We start from the raw sequence: 23792 nt of genomic DNA on the forward strand, positions 1-23792 counted from the left end.
TAATTAGCAAAAATATTTTTGGAGTTGCACTGTAAGTCTGCTTTACAGCTCTCTTGAAATTTTGTTTTGATGTGATATGGTGAGCGCCTTGAGTTTTTTAGCAGCTCTTTTACTGTAGAAACAAGGAATCAGAATTACCTTTCTGAGATCAAAATGTTATCCCTTCCTTTCATATTTACACATGCTTGTACCACTCATTTACCTAATTAACTGGATGCATTCCCTGTGCATATTGCAGGCCACTTATGGTGTTGTTACATTTATCAATGGTCGCAAATGCCTTCTGAAATGCAGCATTGTAATTCCAGAAATTAATCCAACAAAACTAAAAGATATTAGGGAAAGCAACTAATTATTTTAACAATACATATGCTTTGTAGAAATCCTGGTTTCAAGTTTGCATCCACAAACAGGGATCATTTCAATCATTTCTGTTTCTGAATAATGTCAAATTTGACTGCTTGGTGGTTCAATTGTCCAAAACAGCAACCTATGTTCCCATGATAGCATGTCTCCCTAACATATTTCCAGTAAAATCATGCTTCTTGATAGACTGACTGGATTGCATTTTTAACTTTAAAAAAGTTTTCAGCAGAAAGGGAAGATAATTGAAGCAATTATCTGGGAGGAGGAGGATGGATGTGTTCAAATAAAGTTAAACCCCAAAGCAGACAACCTCTTTATACATTTAAGTGATAAAAGAAAAATAACTCCGCTTAAAGCAGTGGTTCTCAACCTGTGGGTCGGGACCCCATTTGGGGTCGAATGACCATTTCACGGGGGTCGCCAAACAACGCAGTCCGCCATTTTTTTCCCCTTTTCCTTAGCTGTGCTACTCCCTTTTATTCTATTGGCTTTTGAAAGCCAATAGAATAGACTCTCTTGATTAGAGTCTAATTTTATTGGCTTTCAAAAGCCAATAGAATTGTCCAGGCTGTCTTTGCCCTGCTGAGCCCGCCAAAAGTCCCATTCTGCAAACGGTGCTGCAAGTTGTCTACAGCAAAGGCGAGCTGTCTGGAAGCTTCCATCCCTCCCTGCTGAGCAACTACTAAAAATGTAAATAAAAGAGGGCCGGGGGTGGGAGGTAGGAGGCCGGCAGGCGCAGGGAGGGTTGCTGGCACGCGTGGGGCCCGGCAGGTGCCTTACTTCCCTTGGGCTGGGCCAGCTGGTGGCTCAGCCGGTGGTCGGCCTGTGCCATCTCTGCTGCTTGCCAGCTACGCCTCGGCCGGTGCAGGGGGAGGTACCACACATGCGCGGCACTCCCGGGCAGGGAAAGTCCTCAACTTACGACCTGTTGGGTAGTCCTCAACTTATGACCAGTTGGGTAGTCCTTGATTTACAACCGGTTGGGGGTCGCGGCATTAAAAAGGTTGAGAACCACTGGCTTAAAGGGATATGGCTTACACACCTTGCTTATGGGTTAATAGTTGGTGTTATCAACCACTATATATTTCTCCTTTCTCCCTTCTGTAAGCACTTCTTAAAACCAAATTCAAGACAAGGTCTTGTTTTCTGGATTTCCTCAGGAAAAAAAAATCCGCAAAGCACACAAAGGTTTAAGTTTTGCATTTTTAAAAAAGAGAAGTTTACAAGGCACATTCTCCAACAGCATTGCAATACTGACAGCCAAGATTTAGGTCTTTGAATACGTGTTTTCAACAGCTATAATTATTTTTCCTTTTGTACTATAGTAAGTAAGTGTGGGGAATACATACTTGATGTCATGCTCACATGATTCCACAATCTCATTATTTTCCAAATCCTTGAAGGAATAACAAAAAATGAAAGACAACTCCCTAAAAACAGAGTAGAGCATTTAAGAACACTATTTCTCATCTCTCCCTTAAATGTCACAGCAACACTGTTAGCAGTAGTACTGCAAAGTTAATTTTTCTTAGAAATTATTCAAAGCAACTTTCTGCTGCAACATAGAAGGGCAGAGACATAAACTTGTACAGAAATAAATAACTGTAATATTAAAGAAAATTACATACATTTCAAAAATCAATGCATTTCAGATTTTAGTCCCTTTTAAGATAATTTTAATCAAACCCCACAGATTACAACAGGTTCTGTGAAGTGATTTGGATTACACCAAGACTGATAGGCTTCTGTCTGAGAAGGCTGTCCTCTTCTCTGGAGTGCACAGCTTTAGGAGGCATGCACATGGCACGGTGAAGGATGAAGGGGACACTGCCTAGTCAGGAATTCTGGGAGTTGAAGTCCATGAATCATAAAAGATCCGAGGTTGCCTACCCCTGGTCTAGGCAATCAGATCAGGCAAATCAGCCCAGGGGTTGATCAATGGGGTCAGAGATGTCACAGCTGGATTGCACTCACATCCAGCTGATTTGGAGTGGGGTTTTTTGTGGCAGCAGGCAGGGATAGCTGAAGGGAGCTGGCATCACAACTATGAGACCAAAGCCCTACCCTTTTTTACATGCACTCAGGGCTTTTTTTCTCATAGAACGCCCAGAACAGAGTTCCGGCACCTTTTTTGGATGGAACCTTGTAGGGTAGGCAAGGCGGGTTGTATGATGTGTGTGAGTTCCGGCACCTTTTTTTTTTTAGAAAAAAAGCACTGCATGCACTAATGCACATATAAAAAAAGGACAGGGCTTTGAATGCATGGTTGTTGGCACCATCTTGACTTTTTCAGCCTCTGGTATGGACATCCCTGGCAGGAGATCTCCAAGCTCAATTAAATGTAAAATAAAACAATTACATTTTCAAATTCTTATGTTCAAGTAGCTTTGACTTGCACAAAAAAGGCAGCATTGATTAGCTTCCCTTAAAAATGCTATACAACAAGATAATGATAAAATATTCTCAAAGTATTTTTTTCCCCTCTGGCTACTTAGTTAAGTATTTTATAATATTAAAGTCAGGAAAAAAATAATTTTGGGATAAAATACTTTTTCATTTTCAGGGCATACACTTAACTCTTTTTAATTCAAGATCAGGAATAATGCAGAGAAAAAAACAGAAAACAAAGTTTAAAAATAAAAAAGGTGTAAAGAGCAAAGTTGTACTAAAATATAATAAAAAACTTTTATTTTATGAAAGTAAACCAACTTACATTATTAGCTTGATCAATAGTTTAATTTAGACTTCATTTTGTAGAAATATTTTAACCAGATAATTGCCACATTCGGATGTCAAGCCGGAAATCCAAATTTAATTTAAAAATACAACAAAAATGAATATGTAAATATGTTTTCCTTGCTCCACCAATCAAATGGATGAAGAAATAAGGAAGAAACAAAATTTAACTGTAGCTACCAAAATATATCAATATCCATAAACTAAATCTGATCTTTTATTTTGGCTTAGAAGAGCAAATGGGCGGAATACTCTTATTAAGCCACAATGAATAATTTGTCCTGGTAATGACTAGGACAGAATTATGGAATGCCAATAATTACACAAAAATATAAGCACCTAACAGAAAAATCCCACAAATTGGCAAGTACTTGAAGCTAAACTTCTAGAATATGAATTTTCAACCTTTTCTTATTAAAGGGCTACATTTTATGTTGATTCATTACCTTTTTAGATAGAATATAAGAGTGCCTAAAATATATGATTTACAGAACTGAAAGGAAATCTTTCTTATTTAATTCAACTTATTTAGAATACTATTATTGACTGGGTACCTAAACCAAACCTTTCACCAAACATAAGAGTATAATAATGCTCTACCAAAAATAATAATAGAAAAGACAGCCCCAATTAGGGAATTGCTCTCCGCCAACAGCTTAGTCTGCACAGCCTTATTCCTCAGTCTGTCTCTTATCATTGTCAGCCACTTGTTTCCCTACTTTTTCCGTTATAACAAATACCAGGAATATAATGGGATTTCCAAACAGTGAAAATGGCAGAACATTCCCTATCCAACCCACTTCCAAACCCAAATATATGTATATAACTGGAGAATAACATCCAGCAAATTCTCTTTTCCCTTTTTTTTGTACTTGCCAACATAAATAAATATAACTGAAAAAGTAATTGCTATGAAACTGAAACCAAATTGATGTTAAAAATGAGGTTATTAAAGTTGAAAAGCTGGAAAGATGCCTTTTAATTCTTGGAAGACAGTTGTATCTTCTATAGTTCTGGAGCATCTCTCTCTCTCTCTTGTTGTACCATTTAATCTGCAGTAGTCATGCAGGATACACTAAGCAATTTGCATGTAGTCAGTGATAATGCCTTTGTGTGCATCTGCAATTTATATGCAATAGAAAAAAGGTTTGTTGATAACCTTAGCCTTTTTAAAAATTCTGCAAAGTCCATCTTCAAAGGATAAGCTGCAAATTTCTCAGGATTGGAAAGATATTATAGAATTGATTTTATATACCAAGTAAGACTTATTCCAGTATACGCGTGTGAAGTAATTCACATATGGCGAATAGTTCATTTTGATCTCCTGACAAAACCGCCCATATTTTGAGTAGCCAGAGCTGTCATTTTCTTCATAATAAACCTAGAGGAAACAATAAACAAACAAAATACATATTTAACTTCAGGGAGGAATCAAACACATTGTATATTGGAATTAATTAAATTTGTATTTATAATTCCAATGTGAAAGTAGCAATATTACTACGATATTAAGTTCCGATGAAAGCACTTTATACGAAATGGAGCAATTTTTAAAAGTAAGAATGTTATAGGCATGTAACCAGTTAATTTGGGGGGGGGGGTAGATTTTTATTCCACTGTTTTTTTCATACACAACTCAAGGTGAAGTTCACACCAATACTCCTTCTGTCTCTAATTTCCTCCATAACAACAACTCTGTGAGATGAAGTAGGCTGAGAATGACTGGTCCAAAGTCATCCAGCTGGTTTTGCCCAAGGAGGAACTAAAATTCAGTCTTCTGATTTCTAGGCCACCATCTTAACCAATACTAGCAGTGTTTGATTTATGATTACTTGCTTAGAGACCAGTTATGACAATGTTGAATGAAGGGACTTATGACTGGTCCCTGAAGGATTGTGTGTGTGTGTGTGTGTGTATACTGCATTCACACTGTGGCATTGGGCTAAATGAAAAGAACTTGGTTTCAATGCACTGCTCAGCTGTGATTACCTTCTATGACTGCTTTTCAGAATCTTACACAGGTTATACAGATGAATAGGTCACAAGATGTATCCTATGTAATATTTATCTGTAGCAATAACCATTGAGCAAGTAGCTCTTGCTTCTGAGAAAATGTGCTGAATTTGGCTCACTGGTTTGTAAAACACTTACTATGCAAATTAGTAATATATCCTATAAACCAGAAGTCTCCCAGCCTTTTGGGCACCAGGGACCGGTTCCGTGGAGAGAGGTTTTTCCATGAACCGGAGAGTGCATGGTTTTGTGTGCTACCTGCATCTCGTGGATGGGGCTTTGCTTGTTTGTGCAGCCTGCTTGCTGGCATGCTGAAGCCCAGTACTGGTCCATAGACCGGGGGTTGGGGACCCCTGCTGTAAACTACCAAATCTGATGGATGAATTATATCACACTACTACTTACATGACCATTGGCAATATCTAGTAAGTCTTTAACCCTGCATCCTCTCACTGGTCCAACTTCATTGCAAATTGAATCTTCTATGACCAGATACGTAGCTTTGTAGGATGTGAGTATTTTGTAAATATCCTCAGCTGATCTTTTGGAATAGATCTGAAAAATCTATGGATTTAAAAAACATTTAGTTTTTTAAATGTAATTTAAAAAGCAGCTGAAAATACATATGTTTGAAGCAGCAGCTGGTTATCATTTTTGAAGAGAAAATGAGGGGGCTGGAAGCAAAACCACTCATGCTCTCCCCAGCTTAATCCAAAAAGATGAGGAATTATTGGATTGTCTATAGGGAGTGCTTATGGATAGGCTACAGTATGTAGAAGCTCCCCAGAATATAAAGTAAAGCTAGATGGAGGGGGCAGAGAGATGGAAGAATGTGACACATAGGACCAAGCCTTTAAAAAAAATGATGTCTGTAATTTCAGAATGGATTTCAATGCCTTCCTGTGAATGATCTATCTGGACCCCTGGATAAAGGGCAGTTGCCACAAGTTTCAGAGATTGAGAAAGAGTATTATACATTATCTATTTACCTATGAAGTTTGAGTTCAGGTTATCTGAAAAAAGTTCCAGTTTTAGTTTTATATGTAAGGCAGCTGCTATCTTAGGATTAAATGGAGACTCACATTTTCATTTCTCTTTTGCAGGTCATCATCATTATACAGGGGTAGATTTGTCACCATCCAGCCAGTGCACAGTCTGATTGCACCCATTAATTGTGGACTTCCAGCAAAGACAGCAGCAATAGGAGCCTGTCCTCTGTAAAATATATATATATATATATATATATAAAACAAGGCCTTGTCTCTCACACATTCCATGAAGACACACGTGGAATTCAGAAATCCTGTTTGAGCCAGATCCTGTTTCTGAATGTAAAGGTCAGTTCTTAGTAAGAATCCAGATGGTGTTTTTTATAAATAGCTTACCAGTAATAAGTAAAAAGACTTGCCTCCTTGCCAGTTCACAGAAAAGTCGTTATAATGAAATTACAAAAGGATTGACCCAATTGACTTAGGAGACAAAAGATTTCTAACAGGAAATAGTTCAGTTGCTGAAATGCTGGTAACCTAATGCCCATGACTTCAATAAATCTTAAAATAATTTTGTAACTGCTGAACAGTTTGGGCCCATGTCAACTATAGACATTTTCTCCTTCCTTCTTATCTTGTGTAAACTGAACTGTTTCGTGCTGATTTGTGTTCCTGGCTTGTTTAAAAGGAATCAAGTCAGAGTTCTTGATTCAAATATAAATGCTAAAGAAACTGTGCTTTGTACAAATGTATCAAAATGGTTTCTAAAGCGTTCTGTGGCCCACAGGTCACATATGGTCTGTTACGGCCCATGTGCCACATCCAGCCCTTTGATTGTTTCTGTGTGGCCCGTGATAGCAATGATGGCAGCAGTGGCCATGGTGGTGGCAATAGTGGCAACAGCCCTATTAGTTTGGCCTCTGAACAGTCCCAGTTTCCCATGTGGCCCCATGGGAAAATTAATTGCCCGCCCCTGTTCTAAAGTCTTCTCAATCACCATGTAATAATCACATTTCAAAAATAAGAAAATGATGGTATATCATTTAAAGCTCATGATTAAACTAGATCAGATAACAGTTCTATAGCTACTCCAAAAAGTTGAATAGCATAGCTTACAAGAAGCCTGGATAAACTTGGGAAAGAGCACTTGAACCCACTATGTGATGAATGATTACTGTGAATTACCAAAATATACAGCAGTTAGAAAAAAAATAAAGATTACTTACTTAATCCAGGTCATGAGTCCTACTGTATCAGGATCATAAAATTCTTGGAGCTCTGAGAGTTCCGTCATTATCCTAGGAAAAAACTAAAAGGAAGCACCAAGGCTATGAACTGTGGGAAGACAAATTACAAAACTTTAAATAATGCAGGAAAATGGACTAAAACACACCTTTCTAGCTTTACCGTCAAACCTTATTTTGCATGCTCAAAATCCATTTGCTACCTATAGCAAAAATCACTTTCTTTGTCATAACCCACCTTAATAGAAATGCATCTTTTGGGCTCAAGTACATCTAATCAAATTTCATAGCTTATTAATATAAGTACTTCTAATTTTGTTAAGTTATTCAATATCATTCAGAGATCTTTTTAAAACATTGTTAGAATTGCATGTGAGATCAAGCTAAAACCTCCTTCAAGCCCAGTTCATGCAATTTTCTTGGCAGCAATATAAAACCTTTGGCCACTGCTTTCTTCCAGGATAGTTCTCATTCTAGCTAAAGTGTTTCTCAATCTTGGCAACTTTAAGATGAGTTGATTTCAACTTCCAGAATTCCCCAGTCAGTATGCTGGTTGAGGAATTCTGGGAGTTAAAGCCTACACATCTTAAAGTTGCTAAGGTTGGGAAATACTGCTCTAGCTTATTGTCCCAGAATTCATTGATATTCCTTATCCAAATGCCAACTTGCATAGCTTGTGAATCCAAAGTCAGCCAAGTCCAGTCACTGCTAAGACAAAAAGTACTATCTATACAATTTTAAGTACTGTTTTAAGTGCAGACATTTGGTTAAATGTCTTTATAGGAAAATTTCTGTGTGCAAGATGGCTATACATAATGTGAACTGTTTCAAAACCAAGTATTAGCTATATCATTAAATCTTCCAATACTCTGCATAGTTAATAGGAGAAGAGGAAAGGCAATATTTATATTTTATATAATATTCTATTCTTACCTCTTTCCACAAACTAAACCCTATAATAGCTGGAACAGCCATACTCAGAATGAGAGCCTAAAAGAGTAAATAGACACATAAAATAGTTATATTTAGGAGTTTATTTTTGGTTCCCACCCATGCAGATTCTTTCAAATCATTACTATACATGTCTTGGGGCTACAGTTCTACTCAGGAATACATCCCATTGATCTTTTTTCTTAATCGGCATATATAAGATTACATCCTAAAATTGATGAAAGATGGCATATAGAGTTCTTTTGGAATAGCAATCAGTAAGTATAAAAATAAATGGTTCAACTGCACAAGGAAATCCTCATATCAGGTTGCCAATACACCACCATTAAATGACAAAAGAATTGTGCCTCTAATGTATGCTCATCTAGAGAAAAGATATAAAAGACATATTATCCAGAAAATACAAAATTGGCAGAGCTAGCTCTATCAGACTTGAGTGGATGATACCTATACTCAAAAAAATGTCCAATGAACCTATAAAAGAAGCATGTTTTCAGTTACTTATGAATCAAGCACATGTGAGCCAGCACACACACTCATACACACAAGATACCTAAATGGCTTTATTTCTTCAGCTCCAGTAAGATAACCATAATAAAGTCCAGGCATTTACTCAACCAAATATTCAAATTGCCATATGTTACTACAGCCTCTGTTTTACAGCAAACCCAAGGGGAAGAAAAAACAAGGTATAATCTAGCCCCCACTTAGCATCTTAAGCAGGTTGCCAATGTAGTCTTTCCTTCTGGTTTTTAACCCCTGGGAAGGCTGTTTTGCTATGTAGTCCAGATCACAGAATAAGAACAGCCATAGAATGCCATTACTTCTGTAGCCTCCCTTGCCCATATCCAAGCCATGCATGTATCACAATCACACTGTAGCTCCCATTTTGCCTGACTCATGAGTCTTCTCCAATCCTACAGCTCTTCAACCAAATAAAAAAATTAAATATAATGATGCATCCTGAACTGCAACAATCATGTTCAAAAAAATATGCAAGTCTCTACAACCACCATTTTTTTCCAGTCTTTACCTATAAAATCTTATAGAGCATGCCCCATCCATAAACTATAACCTTCGAATCCTACCCATATCAATTTTTCTTAAAATGATGGCCTCCTAGAACAGGGCTTTTCAACCAATGGTACGGGTACCACCTGTGGTACATTGGCATCTGGTAGGTGGTATGTGACCATCCTAGAAAAGTGGTAGCGGGGGAGGGGAATGAGCTGAACCAGTGGCAGTACCGCACAAGCCTAAGCGAGAGATGGCTGGAGCTGCAGGGCTGTCAGGGTTCAGTGAAACCACCAGGATCAGCGCCAGGCTCCAGCTGGAGCTGGGCGCTGATCCTGGTGCTCCTGCTGAGCCCAGAAGAAGCGCCGATCAGCTGGAATGTTGCAGCATCTCCAGGGTCTTGTGTTTTACATTCAGATGCTTGGCAACTGATTCATATTTATGACGGTCATAGTGTCCCAGGGTCATGTGAAGTGATCAAAACCTGCTGCAACCATCCAGCAGACAGGGGGAATAAAAACCAAACACTCCCCACCCCACCCCCACTGCAAATCCTCAACAGAAATGCAATGAAAACCTTGGATAAGAGGAAGAGTGCCGCCAGGTGGGCAGGCAGGTGTCTGGCTCGGCTGTGGCTTGGGGGGGCACTTTTTTCAGTGCCATTGTAACTTCGAACAGTCACTAAGGGAACTGTTGAAAGTCAAGGACTACCTGTAACTTTTATCACTTTTTTCCTTTTTTTTTTTTTTATCATCAAGTTTTTGACACCTTGCTAGGCGACTGGTGGTACTCGGATGTTGCCATAGCCTAAAAGTGGTACAATTGGTGAAAAGGTTGGAAAGCCCTGTCCTAGAAGATTCAGAGCAGCCTTTGACCAAGCACCCCAGACTTCAGAAAACTGCAGTCTGAACATATCTAGAGGACACCAAGCTAGAAAGTTGGCTATATCTCCAGATCATGATTTTGATGAGAGATGACTTTTTATATGTTTACCAGTAAATACAGCCATTCCTTATAGTCCCTATAAACAAGATGAACTCACCAGCAGAACAGGATGCACAGTTTTCAGTCGGATCCACTTGAAAAGAGTCATCCAAAGCTCAGGAGAACAGACTCCAAATGCCGCAATCATACAAACATACGGAGTCCACACATATTTCATTCTAGAGAAACGATACAAATCCAGAAAAAAGATAAGGTGCGGTACTGATGTGGCAAAAGGGACAAGTTTGGCAGAATCCTCTGAACTCAATCTTGAGAAATGAGAATAGACTTAAATTTCATCTGCACTATATTGACACTACTGCAATTCTAAGCCTCATAGGAACCAATTTCATGTGCCCAAACAAGAAACAAAATGGAAATCTGTGGAGCATTTGTAATGAACTTTGCAAATAGATTTCTTAGGTAAAAGTCAGTTACTATATGAAAACTTTCCTTGCACCAACTGGTACTAGTGGTTTCTGAGAAGTCAAGAACAAATGGCATTACATTCTTCCTTTTCTTCTTCTGATGTCTAGTATCAGGATGATCAAGACTCTTATAGTGCCAAAAAACTATGTGTATCTAAGCAATTCTTTTTATTTATCAGTGCCCAAAGTTGCATCATTTCAGCTCAACAGGAATGTCAGCTATTTGTACTTATAAGATTTGCAAGCCTCTGGAAGATTCACCTTTTCTTTAAGGCTGGGTAATATCAGATATTATACTAAACAATAAAACAATACTACTACCCTATCAATATGAACATTGGTTATTCAGAAATGTGGTCTTGATTCTGTATTTTTCCCTAAATTAGGAACAGCAGGTAATGTTTCCTACCACATCTCTTCACTCATATATAAGGGCAACATATAAGTTCTGTTTTCTAAAGAGTCCCAAAGATTTTTTCAGGAAGCAACTGGATTTTCTTGTTTTTCTTTGAAGACATTTCGCTTCTCATCCAAGAAGCTTCTTCAGCTCTGACTGGATGGTGGGTATCCTTCCATTCCCCACCATCCAGTCAGAGCTGAAGAAGCTTCTTGGATGAGAAGTGAAATATCTTCAAAAAAAAAAAAGTCTAGTTGCCTCTTGAAAAAGCATCTTTGGAACAACCATGACCTGGATGACTGAAAATCTCCACAGAAATTTTTCTAAAGACCAAATAACAACTGTCCAACCTCTGTCAGTCCCAACCCATATGGCCTGTAGACATGCTATAAGATGCAACCAAAACATCTCAGAGCACTCAAGATAGTCTTATATCAGGTCATCCAGGAAGAATTTCAAAGTAGGAAAATATAAACACATTACTGGACTGAAATAACATTTATTTCTAATGAATTGCTTTTATATTTAATTATGTGAAAATAAAATTAAAGCAAATTTGGCTTTGATCTGGCTTTCCTACTACTTTTTGGAATGTGGTTCTTGGCATATACCGTATATGCCGCCGTATTAGGCGACCCGGCGTATAAGACGACCCCCGTCTTTATAGCCGGGCCGCATTCCTAGAATGTCATCTTATACCCCGGAAACTACCAGTATTTCAGGCGTATAAGACGACTCGGCGTATAAGACGACCCCCGTCTTTGGCGCCGATTTCAGCGCTCGCGGAAGTCGTCTTATACGCCGGCATTTACGGTAATTCAAAGATCAGGTGCAACCCTCCTTCTCCTCATCTAAGATAACAGTTGCCCACCTAAATCTGATACTGCAATAAGTATTAAGAGTCTGTAACGCACGTTAGGCTGCTTATTTCATTTGTAGTCAAAGTTCTCACAATGACAGTATGTGCTAGAGTTAACTGGTTGTTTGTAATCATTTATTTTAAAGGGAACCAAGATAATAACATTAAAAATCTTTTATCTTCCAGTTTGTGTTTTTCGTGATAGCAAATCAGATGCTTTTGGGAAGCTTACAAACATCTTCCTTTATTACTATTTCTAGGCAACTATGCAGAGATATTCCATAAGCAATATTTGAAGTAACATAAAGCCAATCACAGCCAGCAGTCATTTATAATCCTATCTCTACCTGATTTTTTTTATAACTGTCTTTTAAAATCATCTAATTTGCTAATTAATGCCACCCCTTGTGGGAGCAAATGCCTTAAGTTAATTTTCTACTAAATCTCACCTTTTTGCACATGCTAAACACACTTTGATGAGTACAGAAGTAACACTGACAAATTCATTTAAATAGAGATTCCCACTTCAAGTCTCCCCGCTTAACTTCTCTTCCATATAAAGGTGCTTGTAATTCAAGCCTATTATTAACCAGTCACAAGTATTTATTTAAAAATCATAACCCCTGTTATCCATATCCATAGAATTTTTTTAAAATCCATATGTATAATATAAACAGTAATATCTTCCACATTCCCAGTGAAAAGAAATCCATGCAGCCTTCTCACAGACTCACCCTTCCATCATCATAGAAAGCAGCCCCAAGGTAACTGTGTGCAATATATGGTAGGCTACTTCTGGTCTTTCACCAATCCTGCCCTCATGTGTGGTTGGATCGTTGACTTGTTTATTGCTGTGGCATCGGAAGAGAAAAAAGACGGAATCATCACACACCTCTCTCTCATGGAGTCTGCTTGACAATTAAATGACCCATCAGACGCAACAACTGCACTCTTCATTATATTTGTCTCTTAAATCTAAACTCTAATGTCTTAACAATAATGAAACAAGAAAATGATGCAGCAAAGGAATTACCAAAGACAGAATGAGTACTGTAACGTATTGATCAATAAACAGAATGTGAATGGATAGTGAATTCTGCCCAGTTCAAGAACTCATCACAAATTCTTGGATTTTTCTATCTACCTAGAAATGTTTTCTAACATTAAGATTTTTTTTAAATAGTCTTCAGATATTTGCAACAGGCTCCAATTATAGATCTGGAAGTATCTGAGGGGAAAAATGGAAGAAAGTCTACAAGAAACACAAAGACAGCTCATCTTTCTGCCTAATTTTGAAGATGAAGGATAAAAGCATTAAACATGTATGCAAATGTGCCATGCAAATATCATATCTTATACCATATGCAAAGGAAGCTAGAATTCAAATTTAACTCTATCACTTTATTCAGCTTGGGAGCCCCTTAAGCAATATGTAATGGGTGTATCAATTACAACAAGCAACTAGCATCTACAAAAGCTATGGAAGAAAAATGAAATTTGATTTAAAAAAAAAAATCAGCTTACCCCATTCTCCTAAAGGAAGCCTGACCCACAGAAGCAAGGCAAATAATTAGCACCAAAATGTAGAATGGCAGTAGCGAAGAATGAGTGAGCCTCAAGAAGAAATCTTGGGATGGTGTCTGAAGTGACTCTTGACAAAGCAGCCAATTAACTGTGAAGTTCCTGTTAATGTCAGTGAAAGTGAATACATTAAATAACCAGACATGATCCCAGCCAATCAGAATAATGTACTGACTTGATTCGCATTGAAAAGGCTATTCCCTCAATATGTTTTCATTTTCCACAAAAATAAACATTTAAAAGAACAAGCAACAGGCCATTTATAGGGCTTATTTCACCAGTTTTATTTATTTATTAAATTTTTATGCTGCCCATTTTCCCTATAAACTCTGTTTAGAAAAATCACAATCTAAAGCAGAGTTGCACAGTTTGACCTTTCAGTGGCAAACTAGGGATATTCTCCAAAGTAGAACAATGAGAATAAAGAAGAGTGTGTAGCTATAAATATGCTTTAAGTTAATGTACACCTTAATTAAAATGTAATGTTTTTTCACAGTTGCTGAATAATTTTCTTCATTGGATGCCTTAAAAATTAAGATTTGAAGGCATGTTTGGTCTTAGGGACCACTCTTAAGTTTTCCAGGGGCCAGATGTATGTTTGGCTTGAATCTATTCAACCTATATTTTATCTAGATTTTGTCCACTCTCACAGCTTGTGAGCATTTCCCTCCTTTACAGAAAGACAACTTCATGCTCTTTCCCAGTACACAAGCATGTTTCTTTTTTCTCAAATGTTCCATCTGCTTCCTCACTTGCTGTGTCTCTCTACCAATTATTTCTGCAGTGCTTTCCAGTTTAACTCCTCAGTCTGTCTTTTAGCTTCTCCCTTGAGATTACAGCCCTCACTTAACTACAAGCTACTCCTGAGATCTCTCACTAAATAAGACATGTTTTGTGGAAGCCCACTAGATGATTCTGAGTTCTTACTTCTATCAACCCTAGGCAGCATGTTTAATTATCAGGGCTGATTGAATTGGAATTAGAAACGTTTCACAAGAAAAAAGGATGAAGCAAGGCAAACTAAAGGAATATATAAAATTATTCTCAATTTGCTGCTTGGTAATTTATTGTGTTCTTTCTGGTAGTAGAACATTGGTTTACAGAGGACTAGAGATTCATCTTTATTCAGCAATTATTCTGGCTTCTAAGACTTTGCCTGCACAGTTCATAGCATTGCCTCAAGGACAGAAGCATATATTTAAAAAATGGCCCAGAGATGTCCCAACTGGTAACTAAGTATCTGCTTATGTTAACTGCTACTAGGTGTGGGCAGAGAAGATACTCAAAGATACTCAATACTCTAGCACATAATTATGAGGACTGTGTAGGGTTTCTCATTGGATCTCTCAAAGGCCTTGAAGTGTCAATGGAACACCTGTCTGCACCATTAAAAGTGGCCGTCTCTTTTCACACAGCAGCGGAAGCAGTCACAGGAAACAGCAGCTGTTGAGAATACTACAACTACACTGTTATGTACCACCAATCCCTTTTGGAAACCAAATAAAAAATGCTATCTAATAAGTCTGTGTTGTTTGAGCAGAGGTTGGATTCCCCTTTGTTAAAATTTAGAGCATAACTCAAAACATACCGTTTCACCCATACCTTTTAGAATTATGCTTGTTTATTTCTTTGATTTATAAACTATCACCATATACAGGTATTAAAATAAAAATAATTATTTTGCAATTAGGTAGATTGTTACTTCAAACTTACTTATTTGTATTCAATCCCAATTTTGCTTCAAGGACTTTAATTACATGCTCATTTTCTTTATGGGAAATAAATGTCTGAAAAAGAGAAGACACACTGCATATAGATAGCATTCTTTTCAGATAACAGAGTTATATGAGATTAGATAAGTATTATTTGATTACTGGCATTACATTTTCTAACATAAAACAAATTTATGTAACAAAGACTGAAGGGAAGCCTTTATCAGTCAGATACGGTTGCTCTGTCTTCATTCTGTGTTCTTCACCTACCCATGGAGTCCAACAAAATCTGGAGATCCCTTTAAAAAAGAGACCATATGAGGAGGGAGTCTTGTAAAGATGATTGCTAAAAATCTTACTGGAAAGGAGAGAGTATGGGTCTATCTGTAAAAACTGGGAATATAAAGAATTCACTTTGAAATTTCATTAGCTGTTAGCAGTTTTTCAATAAATATACAAGGTAGTCCTCGGCTTACAACCACAATTGAGCTCCACATTTCTGACACTAAATGAGGCAGTTGTTAAGTGAGTTTTGCCCGACTTTACAACCTTTCTTGCCACAGTTGTTAAGTGAATTACTGCAATTGTTAAGTTAGCAACATGGTTAAATGAATCTGACTTCTCGATTGACTTTGCTTGTCAGAAGGTTGCAAAAGGTGATCACATGATCCTGGGACATTGCAACTGTCATATGACTTAGTTGCCAAGTGTCCAAATTTCGATCATGTGACCATGGGGTTGCTGCAATGGTCATAAGTGTGAGAAACAGTCATAAGTCACTTTTATAATGGCATAATTTTGAACGGTCACTAAATGAATTGTTGTAAGTCAAGGACTACCTGTATATTATACTACAAAACTGGTTAATGATGCTTTGTGGCAGGTATTTATGTTTTTGCTTGAGTAGTCTTTGTTTTTACTATATTTGCTAATCAAAAAGTTGAGTGGAGTTTGGAAGCAGCCCACTACTTCCTTGTTTTAACTCCACTCACACATGCCCCCATGCCCAAATTTTCCCATCAACACCTTATGTATGTAAAAAAGCAGCTTAGACATATTAGGAACTTTAGTATCATTTTCCTACTCCACTCTAGTCGTTTCTAATCTAGTATCCTCGTATGTTGCATTTTCATTCCTATAACGAGCCGAGGTGGCGCAGCAGTTAGAGTGCAGTACTGCAGGCCACTTTAGCTGACTGTGTTCAGCAGGTCAGTGGTTCAAATCTCACCGGCTCAAGGTTGACTCAGCCTTCCATCCTTCCGGGGTAGGTAAAATGAGGACCCAGATTGTTGGAGGCAATGTAAAATATACATATACATTGCTTACTGGTGTACACCGCTTAGAGAGTGCTTGCACTTAAAGCGGTATATAAGTCTCATAAATAAATAAATAACTCTAGAATACTATTCAGAGAGGTTTGGCTGACTTAGTCCACTAACTATTTTACCAGTTAAAAAAACCACTGGGAAATAGTTTTATCCGAAGTTCCCTCCTCTCCTGGAACTTATATATGGTTTACCTGTACTATTGTGCACAATTAAATAAAAGTTTTTAAAGATAAAGATTACCTTCATTGTAAGATTCAAAGTCACTGTGACCGTGAATACCAAATAAAAATAGATGACTTTCGGCATCCTTGAAAGAAGAGTTCCCTTTTTCATATTCATCTACAAAAAAAGCAACAGACCTGTTTATTTCTTGATAGAAACCTTAATACAGAGAAGTACATAACTACAGTAATGTCTCCAACTTTACCTGAAGGTATTTTGCAGGCAAGGCTGTGGCAGCAAGGCTTAATAATGGAGATACTAATAAAGCTGGATTCTCAAATTGTAACACATATCCCAAGAAGAGGGAAAACAGGTAGATTTTATATATTTCATGCACCTATGGATAGGGAAATAAAACATCAACATGCCTTGATTTTTAAAAAATTCTGAGTTTCAGCTGCGCAATAATTTGCCCTCTGTCCTCTGTTTTTTTTTCCAAGTCCACCCCAATCCTTCAGATGGAGCTTACAGAAGGCAAAGAAAACAAAGCAGAATCTGAATTTAAACATATATAATGAATGTGTTTGAATGTCCAAATACCTTCTCTGTCTGTGTGAACCCTATGACATCAAGCAGAAAAAGAGAGACCGCTTGGATAAACAATAGATAATGACTGTATTCCCACATCATCATAAAAGTGTATGTTGAAGCACTGACCAGCAGGTAGCAAAATTTCTGAGAAAGAGCATAAGAAGGAAGAGAAAGAGAAGAAAAGGGAAACGATGTTTTAAAGTGCATTACAAATAAGCAATTAAACTTACGAACTTTGAATGTATATTTGGAAAGACAAGGTAGAATTGTTTGGGAGTTTTGTTAGAGTTCATTTCCAAATGTATCTAATCAGAAACTCCAATAAATGCAATCTGGCCACTGTATGCAGGAATTCACATTTTCCTCTGGTTGCTTCCTTCCATAGGCACTGCTGGGCTGCTTGCCTGCTTCCATATGAAGAGACATTAATTGGTGAACTCTGTTTCCCCTCCTCCCTTAATTTCAGCAGTGGATTGGTGAAATAGTGAGCTGTTCAGTTGCTTTTATGCAGCCACCTCTCCTCATTTATCCTCTTTTTGCCCCCTGCCCACTGCGGGTTTTAATTCTAAGTGATTAATTACAAGTTTGGCTAGATAAGATTGCTGGGCCAGTAATATGCAGACAGTAATATTCATGTTTTTGCTTCAATGTGAGAGGAGCAGTGGACCTTTTCTTTTGTTTTTCTTAACCAAGTAAAACTAACAAGTATTTTGCCAGTTTCCTCCTACAGTACAAGTGATAGGGGAAATGGTAAGACAATGGGATCTTCTTTTCTACTGCTCTGTCTACCAACAGGCACAACAAATGGAAAGGTGCCAGGTATGAAGGGAAAAGTGTCATACAAAAGATCAATCAATGGAAACGACATGACCTCAAATACATGCCCACAGAAAGGAAAGTGGTTGCACTTGTCTTCCTGGCACAGGTGGGAGGGACAAAAAAAGTAGGGGAATCTAGTAACCAAGGACTAGCGAAGCCCAGATAGAACACTAGGCTATCTCTGTAGCCAAAACAAAGGAGGGGCTTTAAATATGGAGCACGACTTCTTAAGCCAGTTCCATTTACAGGCAGCTTTCACACAAGAGTCACGTAGATTAAGACAGCGTTATAGAAGAGCCCAATGTTTAAACTTACTGTTGCAAAGCAAAATGTTGAAAATCTTTTTTGGAAAGAATCAGGAGGAAGAAAATTCCAGCAAGAGATCATAATTATCACAAACAAACTCAAGGTCAGATGTTTTAACAGCAGAGATTGGCAGAATATGGCCACACTTTCAAAAGGGAAACTTAATAAATAGTTTCCTGGTTCAGAAGGAAAAATATGCTTTAGCAAACACTGTTATCTTTCTAAAAACCAGATGTACAAGGAGCAAACACGAAACTGGTTCTATCCCCTCAAAGCAAATTGACCCAAAGTGATTTTGACCCACCAACAATTCTACTTTACATCCTTTTAAAATCAACTTTTTTACTGTTTTATTTCCACTTCAAACACTTTTCTCTTACCTCAGCAGAGGAGTTTATATTATTCTTTAAATAGCCTGTTAGAGCTGCAACTTGACAAGCAAAATATGGCAAAGCCCAGTTCTCCCTAGCAGGGATTGAATAATCTATTTTTGTTGTGTCCGCTCTAAAAAGCAAGCAGAAAAAAATCAATGTACTGACTTTCTTTTATAATATGAATATTCAATTATGCAGCATGCTTGTGAGAAACTGCATATTTGTATTAATATTTCAAAGTACAGACACATTTGGGGGATTGATCATATAATCTTCTTATTTAATCTACGTGCTTTATATAGCTAGAAACACGTTCCACTAAAAATAGATGCCATTTTTCATTTGCCAACCTTGAAAAAAACTTAATATCTGAATGAGAGACCAGTAGGAAATTCTATCTTTGTAGGGTAAATTTGGAAGTAAAAAATGTACTCTCAGAGAAAGCCACAACAACCACTTCTTATGATACTGAGAAAAAACAGGAATATGTCTATTTAATCATTAAGAATGGATTAAGAAGAGATTGGACAGCCATTTGTCTGAAATGGTATAGGGTTTCCTGCCTGAGCAGGGGGTTGGACTAGATGACCTCTAACATCCCTTCCAACTTTTATGATGATGATGATGATTCAACCTTGATTTGAAGGAGAAATCACTACAATGGCAGCACAATGTCAACTGCAATGAGTTTCAATGTATTCTTCATTTTACCAAACAGCCAAATGTTAGTAACAGATGATCAGTCATAACAATGTGAGAAGTACTTTTCTTCTAATAACTCCAATCAGAAAATATTACTTAATGGAAACTGCATATATATCTGCCAATAGAACATTTCATTAAGGTTTCACCAATCCCAGCAAGAATATAGCTGCTTGCTTTGTTAAGGCAAGAAAACAAGAGCCCAGTGATAAAAGAAATATCCTTGAAGAGGATGAAATAGTCATCCACAGTTCCAAAAGCTTTGCCAGCTCAAACTAGCCAATGGGAGGCTGGCTTTGCCTGATTTTTTTAGGATATTTGTTAATATATCCCCTTGAAGTCTACCAAGAAGAATTGGGTACACTATTCCAGAAAGTTATCTGAGAGATTTAGTTTGGCAAATCCCTGCTACCCATAGCTGCTCTCATCTTTAATTTGTCCTAAGAGTTGAAGGTGGCAAATCTGGCATTTTAAGACTGCACTGCAGTGAGAGGATAAATATTTGTTTTACCTGTTAATAATGAACCAGGCAACAGTCAGCATCCCTGCTAGCCAAGTCCCACTCATAAGCCAGCTGGTTACGAACAGTGCGGCCACATAGATGCCCTGTAGCCCAAATACTATGCCAATGTAAAAATAGACTGGCTCAATAACTTCCTGAAAAGTAAAAGATAAATGTTGTTTTATAAACACATGTTAACTGAATGGTAGTTAGACCATCTCAACTGAAATTTATCAAGGGAAACAGCTTCCTGTAGCCCCAAGGGACCATCATCTTATGTAAACAAAGAAAGGCCAAATCATGACTATAAATGTTTTCATCTGGGTACCGAAAACTCTCATAAAAATAATTCCAGTTCTGCCACTTTTTGAAAGTTCTTTTTTCCCCTTAGATGTATCTTCAATGATAATAGCAGATGAGGTTCAGAACACCCTTTCTTCAATCAATGAATATTATCGGCTGCAGGGAAGAAGACTATCACTGCCAATAGGGCCTTCCTTCTGTGTTTTCCGAAAAAAGATTGAAAGACTCCCTGGAAAAGTATCAGCAAAGATAAAAGCACTGCAAGGGAAGAAAGGAACTAATCAGGGTCCCTTCCTCAATTAGAGGAGTCCATACAGGTAGTCCTCGACTTACAACAGTTCATTTAGTAGCCGTTCAAAGTTACAACGGCATTGAAAAAACTAACTTATGACCTTTTTTCATACTTATGATCTTTGCAGCGTCCCCATAGTCACGTGATCAAAATTCAGACGCTTGGCAACTGACTCACATTTAACGACTGCTGCAGTGTCCCAGAGTCACATGATCACCTTTTGAGACCTTCTGACAAGCAAAGTCAGTGGGGAAGCCAGTTTCACTAACCACTGCAGTGATTCACTTAACAACTGTGGCAAGAAAAGTTGTAAAATGGGACAAAATTCACTTAACAAATATCTCACTTAGCAGCATAAATTTAGGGCTCAATGGTGGTCGTAAGTCATGGACTACCTGTCCTCTAGGCCTGCCTAATCTGAAGGACAGGGTCTATATGTGTCCTCCTAAAGCCTTTGCATGTGGTCTCCTAGGGCAAGGGTAGGCAACCTTGGCTCTTTTATGACTCATGGACTTCAACTCCCAGAATTCCTGAGCCAGCCATGCTGGCTCAAGAATTCTGGGAGTTGAAGTCCATGAGTCATAAAAAAGCCAAAGTTGCCTACCCCTGTCCTAGGGCTTCGAATGTGGTCTTCCAGACAGGATTATTTCCTGTGGAAAACAATCACATTAGTAGTATTTAATTAGCGTAATTACAGATAGCACTCACTTACCGACTGTTACTCCACTGCTCATGTGACCACACTGGAATTATGATGTCAATTCCATTGCAGTCATTGAGTGAATCACGTAACATCACTTAGCGTGATTGTGACTTGCAGCTTACTACTGGCTTTTCTGTTGACTTTGCTTGAAAGAAGCTGGCTGTGAAGGTCACAAATCATGAAGTCATGCTGTGACAGCCACAAATTTGTGGGCCAGTTGTAGGTCTACTTTTTCAGCACTATCACAACTTTGAATGGACGCTGAATGGGGCAGCCATAAGTGTGGACAATCTATATGATTTATGTTGTACATACATTATTTCAAATGCAGGTTTTGTCTTTGTCTCCTGTCCTTACCTAATTTTTAGAGTATTATATCTGAGTATTATACCAACCCCAAAACCAAATGTATCCCTTGCTCTTAGAGAGCTGTGAACACCTGTCTCATTAGATTCTGAAAGGATAGTGTAGATTCAACTCACCACCTATATCATATTTAATCCTCACCGTGAAATTGCAAATATTTAAGCTGCTTCATAATGATTCTCAAACTTTGATTTAATGATTACTGATGACCCCCTCGGTAGTTCACTGCAGCCACAGAGGCTGCTTCCCACATCAGGCCCCACCTCCTCCCTATATTCATGCTGGATAGCTGATTCGCAAAAAAGATCAGTAATTAAATACTGATTCAGTGTGAAGTGCATACATGATAATACAATATGGGTGTTAGCCTTCTGAAAAATGCCAACATGGAATAATCTAAAACACAGTTACCAACTGCCAATACATACCTTGCTAGTAAAATCTGTAGACTCACCCAAACAGGAATGAAAGTTAACAAAAGAGTGGTTTGACAAAAATTAGCTAATGAATTCATAATAAAATCATGATACAAATATAGAATTTGCCAGCCCAGAACATCTTTTTCCTATGGGCTGACCCAAAATTCTTGCTACCATAAGACTGGGATTGCCAGTTTTGATCTTGACTGTGATCCCAGCATTATTAGCCTCTTACACTTTTTTGCTTTCTTAACTAAGTTGGCACAGGAGGAATCATACAGGAGCAAGCTGCATTTTTTTCAAGCAAAGTAAGGTGACCTCTTAATAGCTCATATTGTTTTCACCTGGCCTCCAGACATTCAAATAATAGTCTGAAACAAAGCAAGCCTTTTTCTTTTAGGCAGAGGACCTTGTTGGTTCCATCACACAAGATGATAAAAAGGAAAAGGTACATACTTCACTGCCGGATGCCTGATATAAAACGCTGGCGATCAATTCCGGATACAAAATCATCTGTTGTACAGTATTCATTGTTTTTAGTGACAGGGTCCTGTTGTCATGAATAAGCTGATGAATGCCTGCAAATGAAGGAGGCAAGGAGATTTTTTTTTCTATTATTATACAAATAGTTGTATCCAATATAACAAATAACCCAGCTGTCCATATTACAGTATTTATTTATTTATATTTAAAATACATATCTGGCTCTCTCCAATTTGTCATCTCAACAAATGACTCAAGTTGGCTAGCACCAATGATAATATTAAATAAACAAACAAACCAACCAAGAAATAAGGCAACCAACAGCATAGTGCAGAAGCATTGTGGACACTCTTAAGAACCTCTCAGCATAGAACAGCCAATGGAAAATCAACAGGGTCATGGCCATCGGGACCCGGGAGAAAACAATGTTTGATTGGAGAGATGCTCCAACAGATCAAATAAGCTAACATGGTTTCATACAGGGAGCTCAAAGCATGCCCACTGTGTTAGATCTGTTGAGATGAGTAGAAACTATTGGAGATAAGCTGTCCCACAAGTTCGTCTTATGCTCCTACCATATTTGCCTGTGCTACCCTGTAAAGGCTACTTGATCATTATCATCATCATCCACTATAGAAAGCTCCTAGATGCCATCTCATAAAAATAGGAAGAATATAAAAGACAGATTAAAGTTTGATGACTGCACCCCATGATCATGGCAATTTGACAGAAAATTATATCCATAGGCCCACCATTCCAGAGACAAATTTAATTATGTCTGCCCTGAAATCTAGCTCTTTACTTAATGTTCAGTATTAGATCTGGCACTAGACTACAGACAGCAGTACAATATAAATATATACTCTACTGGGAGCCAATGTGATAGAGTGATTAGGATACTGGACAAGGACTGGGGAGACTACAGGTCAGATCAATATCAGCCATGGGAAACTTATTGGATGATTTTGAATCAGCCCAGCTACCTTGTAGAGTTGTTGTTTGGCTATAGTTGGAGGCGGGAATGCTATGTAGTTTGTGCTGACCTCCTGGAGAAAAGGGATATAGAAATCTCATAAGTAACACTTATGTTTTTAAATTTCAATGCTTTTAGTAAATCTGAAGTCTCCCTAATTGTCTATGAAGTTTTTTCTTTTTCTTTTCTTCCTTT

General features: G+C 37.8%; 1 protein-coding gene across 2 annotated transcripts in view; it reads right to left on the reverse strand.

The window, feature by feature from the left end:
- Positions 1-1551: 1551 nt before the first annotated feature.
- The window catches only part of DPY19L4 (dpy-19 like 4), a 34706-nt gene continuing 12465 nt past the window's right edge, over positions 1552-23792 (reverse strand). Inside the window, exons 5-19 of one of the 2 annotated variants that reach the window (XM_039348669.1) lie at positions 22598-22719; positions 20068-20213; positions 18861-18984; positions 17365-17499; positions 17030-17161; positions 16843-16941; positions 15276-15349; positions 13506-13664; positions 12716-12832; positions 10356-10476; positions 8282-8338; positions 7331-7413; positions 6198-6330; positions 5521-5679; positions 1552-4483 (exon numbers count right to left, since the gene is read on the reverse strand). In XM_039348669.1, the coding sequence (XP_039204603.1) occupies positions 4319-4483; positions 5521-5679; positions 6198-6330; positions 7331-7413; positions 8282-8338; positions 10356-10476; positions 12716-12832; positions 13506-13664; positions 15276-15349; positions 16843-16941; positions 17030-17161; positions 17365-17499; positions 18861-18984; positions 20068-20213; positions 22598-22719 (1826 nt within the window). In that variant the 3' untranslated portion in view covers positions 1552-4318. The remainder of the gene's footprint in view (positions 4484-5520; positions 5680-6197; positions 6331-7330; positions 7414-8281; positions 8339-10355; positions 10477-12715; positions 12833-13505; positions 13665-15275; positions 15350-16842; positions 16942-17029; positions 17162-17364; positions 17500-18860; positions 18985-20067; positions 20214-22597; positions 22720-23792) is intronic. The other variant, XM_039348670.1, reaches the window with a different exon arrangement.

The sequence above is a fragment of the Crotalus tigris genome, unplaced genomic scaffold (genome assembly GCF_016545835.1).
Source record: "Crotalus tigris isolate CLP2741 ecotype Arizona unplaced genomic scaffold, ASM1654583v1 scf7180000018168.854452, whole genome shotgun sequence".
NCBI lineage: Eukaryota > Metazoa > Chordata > Lepidosauria > Squamata > Viperidae > Crotalus > Crotalus tigris.